General features: G+C 39.1%; 1 protein-coding gene across 1 annotated transcript in view; it reads left to right on the top strand.

The window, feature by feature from the left end:
* Positions 1–15,152, top strand: part of LOC115223123 — a 74,366-nt gene that overhangs the window by 17,464 nt on the left and 41,750 nt on the right. Inside the window, exons 11-19 of the mRNA XM_036512111.1 lie at positions 702–781; positions 888–1,037; positions 2,390–2,483; positions 4,566–4,622; positions 7,108–7,256; positions 10,832–10,953; positions 12,172–12,332; positions 13,576–13,644; positions 15,013–15,130. Coding sequence (XP_036368004.1) covers positions 702–781; positions 888–1,037; positions 2,390–2,483; positions 4,566–4,622; positions 7,108–7,256; positions 10,832–10,953; positions 12,172–12,332; positions 13,576–13,644; positions 15,013–15,130 — 1,000 coding nt within the window. The remainder of the gene's footprint in view (positions 1–701; positions 782–887; positions 1,038–2,389; positions 2,484–4,565; positions 4,623–7,107; positions 7,257–10,831; positions 10,954–12,171; positions 12,333–13,575; positions 13,645–15,012; positions 15,131–15,152) is intronic.

A 15,152-nucleotide genomic window follows, 5' to 3' on the forward strand; every position in this document is an offset into this window, starting at 1 on the left:
TTGTTACTAAGGTCGCGAGCTGGCAGAATTGTTAGCATGTCAGGTGAATTGCTTAGCAGTATTTCATTTGTCACTACGTTCTGAGTTCAAATTCTGCCGAGGTCGACTTTGCCTTTCATCCTTACACGGTCGATAAATCAAGTACCAGAGAAACAGTGGGGGGGGGGTCGATGTAATCGACTAGTCCCCTCCCCACAAATTTGAGGTCTTTTGCCTTCAGTAGAAAGGATTATTATTGTTATTATTATTGTTACTAAGGTGACAAGCTGGCAGAATCACTAGCACACCAAGTGAAAATCTATCGACGACAAACTTTGTCTTTCATCCGTTCAGAGTCAATAAATTAAGTACCAGTGAAATACTGGGGTCGATGTAATTGACTCATCCCTTCCCCCAATGTTGCTACCCTTGTGGCAAAATTTGAAACCATTATTATTATTATTATTATTGTTATTATTATTATTATTATTACGTTCTGAGTTCAAATTCCGCCGAGGTTGACTTTGCCTTTCATCCTTTCGGGGTCAATTAAATAAGTACCAGTTACGCATGGGGTTGATATAATCAACTTAATCCATTTGTCCTCGTTTCTCCCCTCTGTGTTTAGCCCCTTGTGGGTAGTAAAGAAATAAATTATTATTATTATTATTATTATTATTATTACAATCATTATTATTGTTGTTGTTGTTGTTATTGTTTAGGTGCTATCACCATTGCTCTAGGGTCAGGAGCATCTGGCACTTATACCAATTCCCCTGCACTTTGGGACCTCTTGTACAAGGTATGTCTTCTTCCTGTTAAAAAAGTTTTCTTTCAATAATGTTCACCACTCTTTTTTTTCAGTTGTCTTTTATTGTAAGTTCTTCATCTCACATTGGTTTTTGCAGGCTGGCAGCAAAACAGGAGACCGTTTATGGCGTCTGCCTCTCTTCCGGCACTACACTGACCAAATCACTCACAGCCAACTGGCGGCTCTCAACAACATTGGTAAATATATCAGAGCAGGAGGTTCTTGCGTGGCAGCTGCGTTTTTGAGGGTGAGCTGAACTTAGATTCTAATTTCATTAAACTAAAATAGTCTGGATAATTTTATTGATTGAGTGTGAAAATATATCAATAGAATTACAATATGATTGTCATCGTCATCATCAGTTAACGTTTGCTTTCCATGCTGGCATGGGTTGGATGGTTTGACAGCAGCTGGCAAGCCAGAAGACTGCACCAAGCCCCACTGTCTGTTTTTGACATGGTTTTTACGACTGGATACTCTTCCTAATGCCAACCGCTTTACAGAGGGTACTGGGTGCTTTTTATGTGGCATCGTCACCAGAGCTGGTTTGTGAGAATTAAAGTTATTGAAAACGATGATTTGAGGGAGGGTTGAAAGGAGATATATTTCCTAAATGCAGCAGAAACATGTTGAAGAGGGACCATTGTTTTAACCCCTTAGCATTCAGATTACTTATTTATTCATGTTATTTTGAATTAATCATGCCTTATCTTGTAGTTAAGACATTTCAACGATGTGGCTGTTTATTTTGACCATTTTGAACATAAAGCAGGCGGAATATTTGAGCTGGATTTGGCTGGATTTAAATGCTAAAGGGCTAAAAAGTTAGGAGGGTGGTAGAAGGATTAAATGTGGTTGGTGGAGTGGGGAGGAATACTTTAAATCCGAGTAAATCCTATAGAACATCCAGCAGACATTGAAGACCAGCACAGCCCTTAGGCTATTCGGATCCTGTTTAACGGTCCAACTCACACCAGCAGGGAATATGGACATTAACCCTTTCGTCACCATATTTATTTTGAGATGCTCTGTGTTTCTTTCAATTAATTTTAAACATAAAAAAGAATTTAGTAAAATAACTTCATTATCATTAAGCTAGTGTTAGGAACATAAATTGTGACTAAGGTTTGGTGGAAGATTTTAATTCAAAACTTATGAAAACAAGACATTTGTACTCAGAGCCAGAGCTGGTTTCAGCCAGGTTGGTATCAAAAGGGTTAAGAATTGTTTCTCTATTATATATTTTAACCCTTTTGTTACCATATTGCTGTTGAGATGCTCTGTGCTTCTTACAATTAATTTTAAATATAACAAAGAATTTAGTAAAATAACTTCGTTATCATTAAGCTAGTGTTAGGAACATAAATTGTGACTAAGGTTTGGTGGAAGATTTTAATTCAATACTTATAAAACAAGACATTTGTACTACAGAGCCAGAGGCGGTTTTGGCCGGGTTGGTATCAAAAGGGTTAAAGTATGATGGTGATGATGATATCGCATATTGTGCTTTGCTGCTGTTTCTTTGAGTGACTCTGGCTGCAGTCACTCTTCCTTGTGAATATAAAGATTTCATTTTTGTTCTTTCTTTTTGTTTTGCAGGAATTTATCCAATCCAGTGACTGGATTCATTTGGATATATCAGGTGTGAGACCGAACCAAGATGAAGTTCCTTATCTTGGTCGTGGAATGTCAGGTAAGAGCATCTATTATTGGCTGTGGATTGGGACATAGGTTGGTGGATTGACAGATAGGGCAGTCAGTTGTGGATTGGCAGAATTGTTAGAGCATTGGCAAAAATGGTCCAACATGCTAATCTCAAGACAATATCACTACTAACAAAACTAACATGTAACAGCTGTATAATTATAATAGGCTGTGTGGTAAGTAGCTTGCTTACCAACCACATGGTTCCGGGTTCAGTCCCACTGCATGACACCTTGAGCAAGTGTCTTCTACTATAGCCTCGGGCTGACTAAAGTCTTGTGGATCTGGTAGATGGAAACTGAAAGAGGCTCATTGTATATGTGTGTGTGTGTGTGTGTGTGTTTGGGTGTCTGTGTTTGTCCCCTAACATCGCTTGATAACTGATGTTGGTATGTTTACATCCCTGTAACTTAGCGGTTCGGCTTAAGAGACCGAGAAAATAAGTACTTGGCTTACAAAGAATAAGTCCTGGAGTCAATTTGCTTGGCTAAAGGCAGTGCTCTAGCATGGCCGCAGTCAAATGACTGAAACAAGTAAAAGAATAAAAGAAAAGAATAAATAATAATAACAACAACAATTCTTTCTAATTTTGGCACAAGGCCAGCAATTCTGAGGGGAAGAGTGGATTGATTACATTGGCCCAAGATGTGCTCAGTTGATATTTTGTTGACCCTAGAGGAATGAAAGGCAAAGTTGACATTGACGGGAACTGAACTCAGAACATAAAACAGACAAATTGCTGCTATGCATTTTGTTTGATGCGCTGACTATTCTGCCTGCTTGCCACCTTCGTGATAATAATAATAGGAGAGTATTGTAGTTTGCTTGAAGCATTGTGTATTGTTTGTAAAGAATAAAAAGTTTTGAATGGTACAACAATGCACTATAATATAGATAATGGGCTATTTACCTGTTATAATTTAGTCATCCATAGTCTGATATGATATTTCGGAATAATATTCCTTCTTCAGATATTCTTAGATGGTGTTGCTGCTATAATCGGTTTTCTAAGGGCTTTTCTTTTTAACCCTTTAGCATTTAAACTGGCCATATCCGGCCAAAAGTATTTATGTTCAAACTGGCCAGATCTGGTCTTTCACACCAACCCTACAATATCATTTTAAAAATTAACAGCTACCTCATCAAAATCCCATAGCTACAAGATAAATGCATGATTAATTCAAAACAATGTGGATTAAAAAGCATTAATTTTGGCAGAATAATGTGAACACTAAAGAGTTAAGGACTAGTGTGAGGGAGGAAGGTATCCTTAGATCGAAAGCTTGACCTCAATGCTTTGCAGCAGAATAAACTCAGTTAAAGACATGCCAGGTGCCTGGTGTTAAACCAGGAATGAATTAATTCCAAGACTTGTGCTTGTTTGGCAGCTGATTGAATGATTGTAAACTGAAACTTTCCTCCTTTTTTGCACCAATAAAATAAAGTAGCAGTCAAGTGCTGGAGTCGATGTGTTAAGAAGGGCATCCAGCCATAAAAAACCCTGCCAAAACAGAGACAGTACCCTGGGGTAGTTTTAGTTTCAACCTGGCCAGCTCCTGTCAAACTGTCCAACCCATGCTTGCATAGAAGGAGGATGTTAAACGATGACGATGACAATGGTGATGCGCCAAAATTTGAAATCTTTATTACCTCTGCCTTCGCTAAGGCAGAGGTATTGTTTTCAGTCATGTTTGTGTGTTTGTTTGTCCGTGGACAAGATATCTCAAGAACTGCTCGATGGATTCGGATGAAACTTCCATGGATATTTGACCTCGTGACTGGCACAAACTGATTAGATTTTGGGATTGATCCAGTATCGGACAAGGATTCTGGATTACTTTTCCTGTTTTTTATTTACTTAATTTTTGTGAGTGGTCAGGTTCATTTTTAATATTCCCATTTGTGAGAGCAGTCGCGTTTATTTCAAATATTCTCTGGTTAATTGTTGAGAGGATGTTGGTGTTGCCTTGGCAGAGGTTTGCACTCTTTGAGTGCCCTTGTTTTAGACTGAATTAGTTTGAGATGTATTATATAAAGTTTTAAAAAAATACCATTCTTTTTGTTGTTTTAGGTCGACCAACAAGAACAGTGATAGAATTCTTGTCTCTGTATAACCAGAAGAATCAAACTCATTAATTTATAATTTTGACACGTCGTGAAGGAAATCTAGAAACATTGTATAAAAATGAAATAGTCAAAATATGGTTTTGTGAATAAAAAATTAATTTTTTTTGTAATAAATTGCTTATTAAAATTATTTGTGTTTGTCTCTCTTCTGTTTATTTCTAAAAAAAAATGTAGCTTGAAATCCTATTTATTAAAGAACAAGTGTTTAGTTTGGTCTGTGACCATTCACAAGTCTTCAAACTTTAAAGGGCTGGTTGTATTTAATATAAGAAGGGAGATATGTACCAGTGGTCAAATGATGTGGTCTTTAGGACCTGGTCGATAGAGTTTGATTTGTGGTTGCACTCAAGAAGGGTTTGTAACTTTGTAACTGCTTACGTCAGTGCATTACCACCACTGTCACCAACACTCCTCTTGTGCCAAAATTTGTAACTAGTATGTCGAGTATCAAAACAAGGGTGCAGGAGTGGCTGTGTGGTAAGTAGCTTGCTTACCAACCATATGGTTCCGGGTTCATTCACTCTGCGTGGCACCATGGGCAAGTGTCTTCTACTATAGCTTCGGGCTGACCAAAGCCTTGTGAGTGGATTTGGTAGACAGAAACTAAAAGAAACCTGTCGTATATATGTATATATATATATATATATATATATATATATATGTATGTATGTATGTGTGTGTATATGTATGTGTGTCTGTGTTTGTCCCCCCCAACATCGCTTGACAACTGATGCAAGTGTGTTTACGCCCACATAACTTAGCGGTTTGGTAAAAGAGACTGATAGAATAAGTACTAGGCTTGCAAAGAATAAGTCCTCTGTTTGATTTGCTCGACTAAAGGCGGTGCTCCAGCATGGCCGCAGTCACATGACTGAAACAAGTAAAAGAGATAAAAGAGGGGAAGGGTGGTAAGCTTGCAGAATGGTTAGCATGTCGGGTGAAATGGTTAGCAGCATTTCGTCTTTCATGTCCTGAGTTCAAATTTAGCCGAGGTTGACTTTGCCTTTCATCCCTTCAGGGTCGATAAAATGTTAAGTACCAGGCGTGGCTGTGTGATAAGCTTGCTTGTCAACACATGGTTCCAGGTTCAGTTCCACTGCATGGTACCTTGGGCAAGTGTCTTCTACTATAGCCTTGGGCTGACCAAAGCATTGTGAGCGGATTTGGTAGACAGAAACTAAAAGCCCATTCATATATGTAGTGTATATATATTAATATATATATATATATATATATATATATATTATATATAAATATCATATATATATATATATATAATATAAATATATATATATATATATATATAAATTAAATATATATATATATATATAATATAATATAATATAAATATATATATATAATATATATATATATATATATTAAATATATATATATATATATATTTATATATTTTATAATATATTTTTATTAATTATATTTATATATATATATATTATATATATTTATATATTAATATATATTTATATATATTTATATATATTATATATATTTATATATATTTATATCTATATATATATATATATATATATTTATATATATATATATGTTGTTCTTTGGTCTGTTTGTCCCCCCACCATCGCTTGACGACTGATGTTGGGTGTTTATGTTCCCTTAACTTAGCAGTTCAGCAAAAGAGACCGGTAGAATAAGTACTAGGCTTACAAAGAACAGGTCCTGTGATTGATTTCTTTGCTTTAAAACTCTTTCAAGGTGGTGCTCTAGCATGGTCGCAGTCAAATGACTGAAACGAGTAAAAAAATATATCTGCTACGGAAGTAGACATTATCTTTCGTCGTTTTAGGGTCGATAAAAATGAGTACGAGTTCGAGTACTGAGGTCGGTGTACTCGTTTTACACCCGCCCTCGCAATTGCTGGCCTTGTGCCAAAATTTGAAATTACTACGTTGTATAGGCGCAGGAGTGGCTGTGTGGTAAGTAGCTTGCTAACCAACCACATGATTCCGGGTTCAGTCCCACTGCGTGGCATCTTGGGCAAGTGTCTTCTGCTATAGCCCCGGGCCGACCAATGCCTTGTGAGTGGATTTAGTAAGACGGAAACTGAAAGAAGCCTGTCGTATATATGTATATATATATATAAGTGTGTGTGTGTATATGTTTGTGTGTCTGTGTTTGTCCCCCTAGCATTGCTTGACAACCGATGCTGGTGTGTTTATGTCCCCGTTACTTAGCGGTTCGGCAAAAAGAGACCGATAGAATAAGTACTGGGCTTACAAAGAATAAGTCCCGGGGTCGATTTGCTCGACTGAAGGCGGTGCTCCAGCATGGCCGCAGTCAAATGTCTGAAACAAGTAAAAGAGTAAAAAAAGAGAGGGGGAGTAGCAGCGACATACATCTATGGCATTCAGTGTTAATGACCAAGTTGTAGGCATAAACCCCCGCCCCCAGCGTAGCCCCGCCCACTGCTAGCGAAGCATGGGAACAAGGGAAGTAACTCTAATCACACTAAATCGACTTAAACATGGCTTCTTCTGTGCTTCGAACAGCGGCCAATGTCGCGAAACAAATTCGACCCTCACGTGTGTTTCTTCTCAATGGATCCGTTATCAAAGGTCGTCTGTTAAACAGACGTCAGCTATCAACCACTGCTAGACTCGTAAGTACCATGACTTCAATTAAAAAAAAAAAAAAAAAATATATATATATATTATATATATATAAAAATTCAATTTATCTTTGTGTACGTACAGTAATTATATATATAATATATATATATTATATAATATATATATATATATATATATCAACAATCAAGAACGGCCATAATAGGCCATTCACCCACTAGAAATAACAGCCAAAGCTTCAACCGCAAATAAAAATTAATTCCGTAAACAGGAGAAAATTTAAAAACATTTACCCTGGGTATTATGGCCGTTCCTTGATTGTTGATGTTGAATAAAAAATGGTCTATGACTATTTAATTTTTTCCCACTAGGCCGCTGGTGGCAAAAAAATTCTACAAAATTTTTTTTTGCCACCCTATATGATTAATTATATATAATATATATATATATATATATATATATATATATATGGCATAGATTTTACGACGAGATGGTTTCTCTTGAATCGGCCTGTGTGTGTTTGATGGGGTGTGGGAGACAGACAGTATGTTGTGTAAGTGAAGTGTTCTGTTAGTGTGCGAAGAGACAGACATACATATACACATACCCGAGTAAAAAATTACGATGAATCGGCCATACATACATACATACACACACACACACATACATAGATACATACCACACACACACATACATACATACACACACATACTTACCACACACAACACAAATACATACATTACACACACACATACTTACACACACACACATACATAGATACATACACACACACATGCATACAACATATACACATAACGAGTAAAAAATCAGTTATCTCTCTCTTTCACACATTACTCTCTCTGTCTCTTCGCACACACTAACAGAAGCACTTCACTTACACAACATACTGTCTCTCCCACACCCCATCAAACACACACACACACACATGTACATCAATGCTTCCCCTAGACGGTAACTTCAAAGACAAAACTTCCCTCGTCATAAAATCGCTTCCTCTTAGTCTCTTTCGCTCTCATTACTTATGTAAAAAAATAAAAGTTTTTTACGGAAATCGACGGAAGTCTGAGCTACGACATGCGAAACTTCGCCATATATATATTAAGAGATCTGCAGTTACACAAACTTTTCGGTGCTTCACCCTAACCTTTTACCGTCCGCCAACAAAGGCCCCGCGGTTACAGGAAAGCAGCACTTAATTCTAGTCTAATTAATGTATTTACTCTACAAAGTTACAGCGTATTACAATTTATAAATAGATTAAGAAGAGAGTAAAACAGTTTTTGTTCGAAGACATAAGCGGGCAGCAAGACGTCAAGGTGCGCTAACGTTGTCGCTGTACCCGCTAGAAATAGCAGCCAAATCTCCCTCAACTCATACCATCTTTAGATTCCAATGCAACACACACACACACATTTATTTATTGTGCTCTCACGAGTTCTAGGACTTATAAAGTTGGTTGCCCAATTTCCATGGCATATAAATACAACATTCCTGCAGATTGGTATAGCAGACCGTCGCAGGGTTGTCCATTTAGAGATCAGTGGTCTAGAGCAACGTGAAATTAAATGTTTTGCTCAAGAACACAATGCACCGCCAAATCCGGGAATCAAAAGTGCGATATTACTATCGTGAGTGCAATATAATAACCATTAGCCCACGCGCCTTTGTATTATTTGTTCCTTCTCGAGCCACGCCTGGCTCATAAGGGCCGGTTTCCCGGTTTCCTTGGCGTATAGGTTTCCCACCTGGACGGGACCTCGGTCTGTCGCAGGTGAGCTGCAAGATGCAGGAGGAAAGAGTGAGAGATAGTTGTGGCGAAAGAGTCAACAGAAGTTCGCCATTACCTTCTGCCAGAGCCGCGTGGTGCTTGGGTGTTTCGCTCATAAACGCACACATCGCCCGGTGTGAAATACGAACCCGTGATCCCTCGACCGCGAGTCTGCTGCTCTAACCACTAGGCCATGTGCCTCCACACACTCCTTTGTATAGCATAATGTAATCGCAAATAACTAAGATGAGATGTTCATGACAGGAACGCCGATGATCTTATGCCTGCCCGATCGGAACTGATCTGGGTCTAGACAACATCACCATCACGTAAATACAGGTAAACGAGGGACCGGCGACGTGTTGTAATTGTAAAAACTAACACTTCCCTTTTTCCGAGCTGAGATTCGAAACCGAATCTAAGGATTCTCGCTCGTCTGATCCACCACTGGCCAAACAGGCGCGAAAGAAAATTCTTTGTCCTTTCAAAAAGTGATGGATGGATTTCTCTACAACCTGAGCTGTGTCATTTAAAGTTGAAGTGTACAGGAAGCGACCTACATAGGTAGAAATTACTTCTGTGGTATGTCTGTCCTTCTAGCTGTCATGACCATTATAAATACAGTCAGCCTTACGACAGGGGGCAGATGATTTCTATTCCTTTATGTTATATATTCTAATAATTACTGATATCTTTATATATTATATATGGCGCAGGAGTGGCTGTGTGGTAAGTAGCTTGCTAACCAACCACATGGTTCTGGGTTCAGTCCCACTGCGTGGCATCTTGGGCAAGTGTCTTCTGCTATAGCCCCGGGCCGACCAATGCCTTGTGAGTGGATTTGGTAGACGGAAACTGAAAGAAGCCTGTCGTATATATGTATATATATATAAGTGTGTGTTTGTGTGTCTGTGTTTGTCCCCCTAGCATTGCTTGACAACCGATGCTGGTGTGTTTACGTCCCCGTCACTTAGCGGTTCGGCAAAAGAGACCAATAGAATAAGTACTGGCCTTACAAAGAATAAGTCCCGGGGTCGATTTGCGCGATTAAAGGCGGTGCTCCAGCATGGCTGCAGTCAAATGACTGAAACAAGTAAAAGAGTAAAAAGAGAGTAAAGAATAATATGCAATAATAAATCTCCGAACGAGATATGAACAGTAACTGCACGACAACGTGAGGTATACTTTTGCCATATCAATATGGCTAACAACTAAGGGTGGGTGTTACTGTAGCTTGTAGCCCCAGGAGAACATCGTCTCCAGCCGAACACCCACCCTTAGTGGTTAGCCATATTGAGATGGCAAGTATACCTCACAAAGAATAATATGTTATACATGTAATGTATATTGTTATAATTGTCATTTTAGTAAATAAATAAACTGACATAATATAATGTCTAAAAGTTGATGAATACCACCTATTGATCCCCTCCATTTTCTAATTGCTATGTATATATATATATATATATATGAGTGGCTGTGTGGTAAGTAGCTTGTTTACCAACCACATAGTTCTGGATTCAGTCCCACTGCGTGGCACCTTGGGCAAGTGTCTTCTACTATACCTTGTGAGTGGATTTGGTAGACGGAAACTGAAAGAAGCCAGTCGTATATATGTATATGTATATATGTATATATATATATATATATATATATATATGCGTGTGTGTGTTTGTGTGTCTGTGTTTGTCCCCCTAGTTTTATCTTGAGTATTGTGTAAATGTAACATATTATTTTATATATATATATATATATATATATATATGTGTGTGTGTGTATATATATATGTATATATGTATATATTATCTTTCTTCACAGAACAAAGGCTTAATCCTTGGTGTCTATGAAGCTTCAGCCGAAGATGGCCCCCTTGTTCTCTCAAAAGCTGCAAAACATTTTGATGAGAAATGTTCCGGAAAGTTGTCAGAACAGATCAAGCTGTAAGTCAATGATTTTGTTTGTAATTGTTTCTATGTCTTCTTTTTTTTTTTATATATATTCTAAAAATCTTTCAGGGATTATGGGAAATATTCGGGGATTTTAAAACTCTACAGTTGTCTTATAAACGGGTATAAACCCCCTTTGGTCATGAATGACTATGGGATTGCACCTAGAAAATTCCCCTCTGAGGCACAAGTCCAGGTAAGGTTGTTTGTGGGAGACCAGCAGTCGCCCATGCATGCCAGCCTCCCCTCTCCCTGCCACTGATATTATCCAAGGGAGAGGCAAAGGGGCCAATACAGCTTGGCACCAGTGACATCGCAACTCATTTCTACAGCTGAGGGAACTGGAGCAATGTGAAACACATAGCCTAGTCTGGAATTGAACTCGCTACTTCATGGTTGTGAACCCAACACTCTAACCACTGAGCCATGGGCCTTCACTAGTTGTCTTATATTGTTATGTATTTCACTAACAACAGAATTACGCCATGGCATGTGTTCCATGTTCAAATGCATCAACCTACCATAGAACAGCCCATCGTTTATAATAAAGGAAGGATACAAGAAAAGTACAGCAATGCATCACACACACACACACACATAATGGGCTTCTATGCAGTTTCCATCTATCAAATTCACTCACAAGGCATTGGTCATCCCACAGCTATAGTAGAAGACGCGGAGGCGCAATGGCCCAGTGGTTAGGGCAGCGGACTCGCGGTCATAGGATCGCGGTTTCGATTCCCAGACCGGGCGTTGTGAGTGTTTATTAAGCGAAAACACCTAAAGCTCCACGAGGCTCCGGCAGGGGATGCTGGTGATCCCTGCTGTATTCTTTCACCACAACTTTCTCTCACTCTTACTTCCTGTTTCTGTTTTACCTGTATTTCAAGGGGCCGGCCTTGTCACTCTCTGTGTCACGCTGAATATCCCCGAGAACTACGTTAAGGGTGCAAGTGTCTGTGGAGTGCTCAGCCACTTACACGTTAATTTCACGAACAGGCTGTTCCGTTGATCGGATCAACTGGAACCTCGTCGTCGTAACCGACGGAGTGCTTCCACCATGGTAGAAGACACTTGTCCAAGGTGCCAGGCAGTGGGATTGAACCCAGAACCAAGTAGTTTCAAAATGCACTTCTTGATCACACAGCCGTACTTGTGCCTAACAGTTAAATCTCTCTTTAAATGCCATCTTGTTCAATAACTTTATTTTAGGTTTGGAAAATCATATAAGAAAGGGAAAAGCCATTTGCTGTTTGGTCTTTGCGAAGAGTTTCCCTTGTTAGCTGTTGTGAACCTTGGTAAGGAAGGCCAAGGTTTTAACGAACTGGAATGTCGACATGAAGGGCATGAGAACGTTAGAACTGCTGTGGCAAGTGAGTTGTTTTTTGGTATTCTTGTTTCTCTAATAAATTAATATGACTGATATTCTTGGGATCAAGGATCCTATAACTTCTTGAAATATATTGTATTCCTGATGTTACATAATGAATGGATTGTCATATTGTGTTAGTTTTGTATTTTGGGAGGGTCATATTGCCAACCAAAGCACACAAACTGCTTATATTTCACTTCAGATTTATTACCAGTAAACTAGATAATTGATTAACCCTTTCATTACCAACCCAGCTGAAACTGGCTCTGAGTACAAATGTCTTACGGTTCTATATTTAAGAGATGAGGAATTATGTACATTATTTACGTTTGACGGATATTTGTCCTCATTGTGTTTGTTGTTAACACAATGTTTTGGCTGATATACCCTCCAGCCTTCATTAGGTGTCTTGGGGAAAATTTCGAACCTGGGTTCTCATTCCTAAGGTATTTTTTAATGTTATTATTATTATTATCATTATTATTATCCAATCTGATCTGGCAGAGTTTCTACAGCTGGATGCCCTTCCTAACGCCAACCACTCCGAGAGTGTAGTGGGTGCTTTTATGTGCCACTGGCATGAGTGCCAGTCAGGCGGTACTGGCAACGGACATGCTGAAATGGTGTTTTTGACGTATCACCTGCACAGGAGCCTGTCCAGCGGTTCTAGCAACAACCTCGCTCGAATTTTTTTTTTCAAGTGACAGTAAAGCGATGCCAGTAACTATAACGCTTGAATGGTGCTTTTTACATGCCACCGGCACGGAAGCCAGTTAGCTACTCTGGCAACGGTCACGGCTGGATGGTGCTCTTAGCGCTCCACTAGCATGGATGCTAGTCATTGAATTTGATTTCGATTTCACTTGCCTCAACAGTTCTTCACAAGCAGAGTTTAGTGTCCAATTGAATTGAACCTAGAATGTATCACTGGTATTTATTTTATCAATCTTGAAAGACAAAAAAAAAGTGAAAAATCTATCTCGGCTGGAATAGAACTCAGAACAAAATCCGGAAATAAAATGCTCTATCATTTTTGTCTGACATTCTGTCAGCCTGCCATTCTGTCAGCCTGCCATTCTGTCAGCCTGCCATTCTGTCAGCCTGCCATTCTGTCAGCCTGCCATTCTGTCAGCCTGCCATTCTGTCAGCCTGCCATTCTGTCAGCCTGCCATTCACAGCTGTTTTATCATTTGGCAAATACTTAATAGCAATGGTGGTTTATATTTTGTACCTTATTTTTTCAGGAGGAGTGTTACAAATGCAGCAGGCTGGTGAAGGTTCTGTGTTTGTGGACCCTTCTGATAATGCCAAAGGTAAGAAATCTTTTGGGCAAAATTCTCTTTTCACATAGCTGTGTGGTTGAGATGTTTGCTTTCCAACCACTGGGTTTCAGGTTCAGTCCACCTGTGTGGCATTTCGGGAAAGTGTCTTCTACTAGATGCTTGAATCAGCCATAGTTTTTGTGATTGGATTTAGTAGACGGAAACTATGTATATATATATATATATATATATACAAGGTGCAATGGGTAAATTGTCACCATTTCGTATTTCTAATTTTGCACGTGTGCATTGTTTGTTTTTGATTTTGTCAACTACACAGTATAGTAGGGTCAGTTGGGCACCATCTGTGAGAAAAACAGCACCACAACACTATTCACTCTGCCAGAAATTTGGAAATGACATGCTGTACTGCTTGGCATTCGTACCAGAAGCTCCAATTTGAACATTTCAGAGTGTTTGGGTGTCAACCTGAGGACAGTGCAAAGGATTCAGAAAGTGTCTACTGGTGATTGTGAAGATATGATAGCTTAGAAAACTCACTCTGGTTGTTCTGATAAGAAAAGAACTGAATTTGTCAGTGAGATCCAGCCATGATTGACAACAATCCCTCCAAGTCAGTCAGGTCCATCACCAGGGACATGGGAGTGTCTGAGTTTCTTATTGGACAGGTAGTGCATGAAGACATTTGGTGTTCCTCATACAAGATGAGAAAGGGGTCAATTTTTATCTCAAGCCATCAAGGACAAGAGGAAGGACCATACTACGAAGCTTTTGAATAAACTCAAGCATCCTATCCAACTGAGCATGCTTTGGGTTTTTGTTAGACAAGAAAAATTTGTCAGGATCAGATGGTGGACACACAGAACAACTGTTGGTTTACCATGTCCTCAAAACATGTACCAAGAGTGATAAAAATCAACTGTCCAGTCAACATCGTGGTGTTTTGAGTGATCACTAGTGACAGCGACATTATACCTCCACTCTTCTTCCCACATGGCCTCACACTCAACAACATGAAGGCCTACATCAAGTACCTGGAGGAAGTAGTGCTGCCCTGGGTCAAGAGGGTGGCTGCTGGGAGACCCTGTGTCTGGCAACAGGACCCTGCACCATGCCACACAAGCAGGAGAACCCAGTCATGGCTATCAGACAATTTCTGTGATCACAGCACCCCCTAACATCTGGCCACCTAATAACAGACCCGTCACCCTCTTTCAACCTCTCTTTCAACCTCTCTTTTCCCTCTTTGTTTCTTTCTCTCTTTCTTTCCTTCAACCTCATTCATGTGTTCATACGTTGATTTCAGAATAATTAAACAACTAAATTAATGTTAGAAATTTCTTAAAATGGTAAATAAAGGAATTACAAATCTTATATTTTTCTCCTTGAATTCTCCAGCGGCAGCAGAAGGAGCAGATCTCTCCTCTCATTGTTATGATGAACTAAAACCTAAGAAAAGCCAAAAGACCAAGGTGGAATCGGAGTGCTACGTTGACCATCTGGATAATTCTGATGGGTGAGATGTTTTTTTTATATTT

This window comes from Octopus sinensis, linkage group LG22 (assembly GCF_006345805.1).
Source record: "Octopus sinensis linkage group LG22, ASM634580v1, whole genome shotgun sequence".
Lineage (NCBI taxonomy): Eukaryota > Metazoa > Mollusca > Cephalopoda > Octopoda > Octopodidae > Octopus > Octopus sinensis.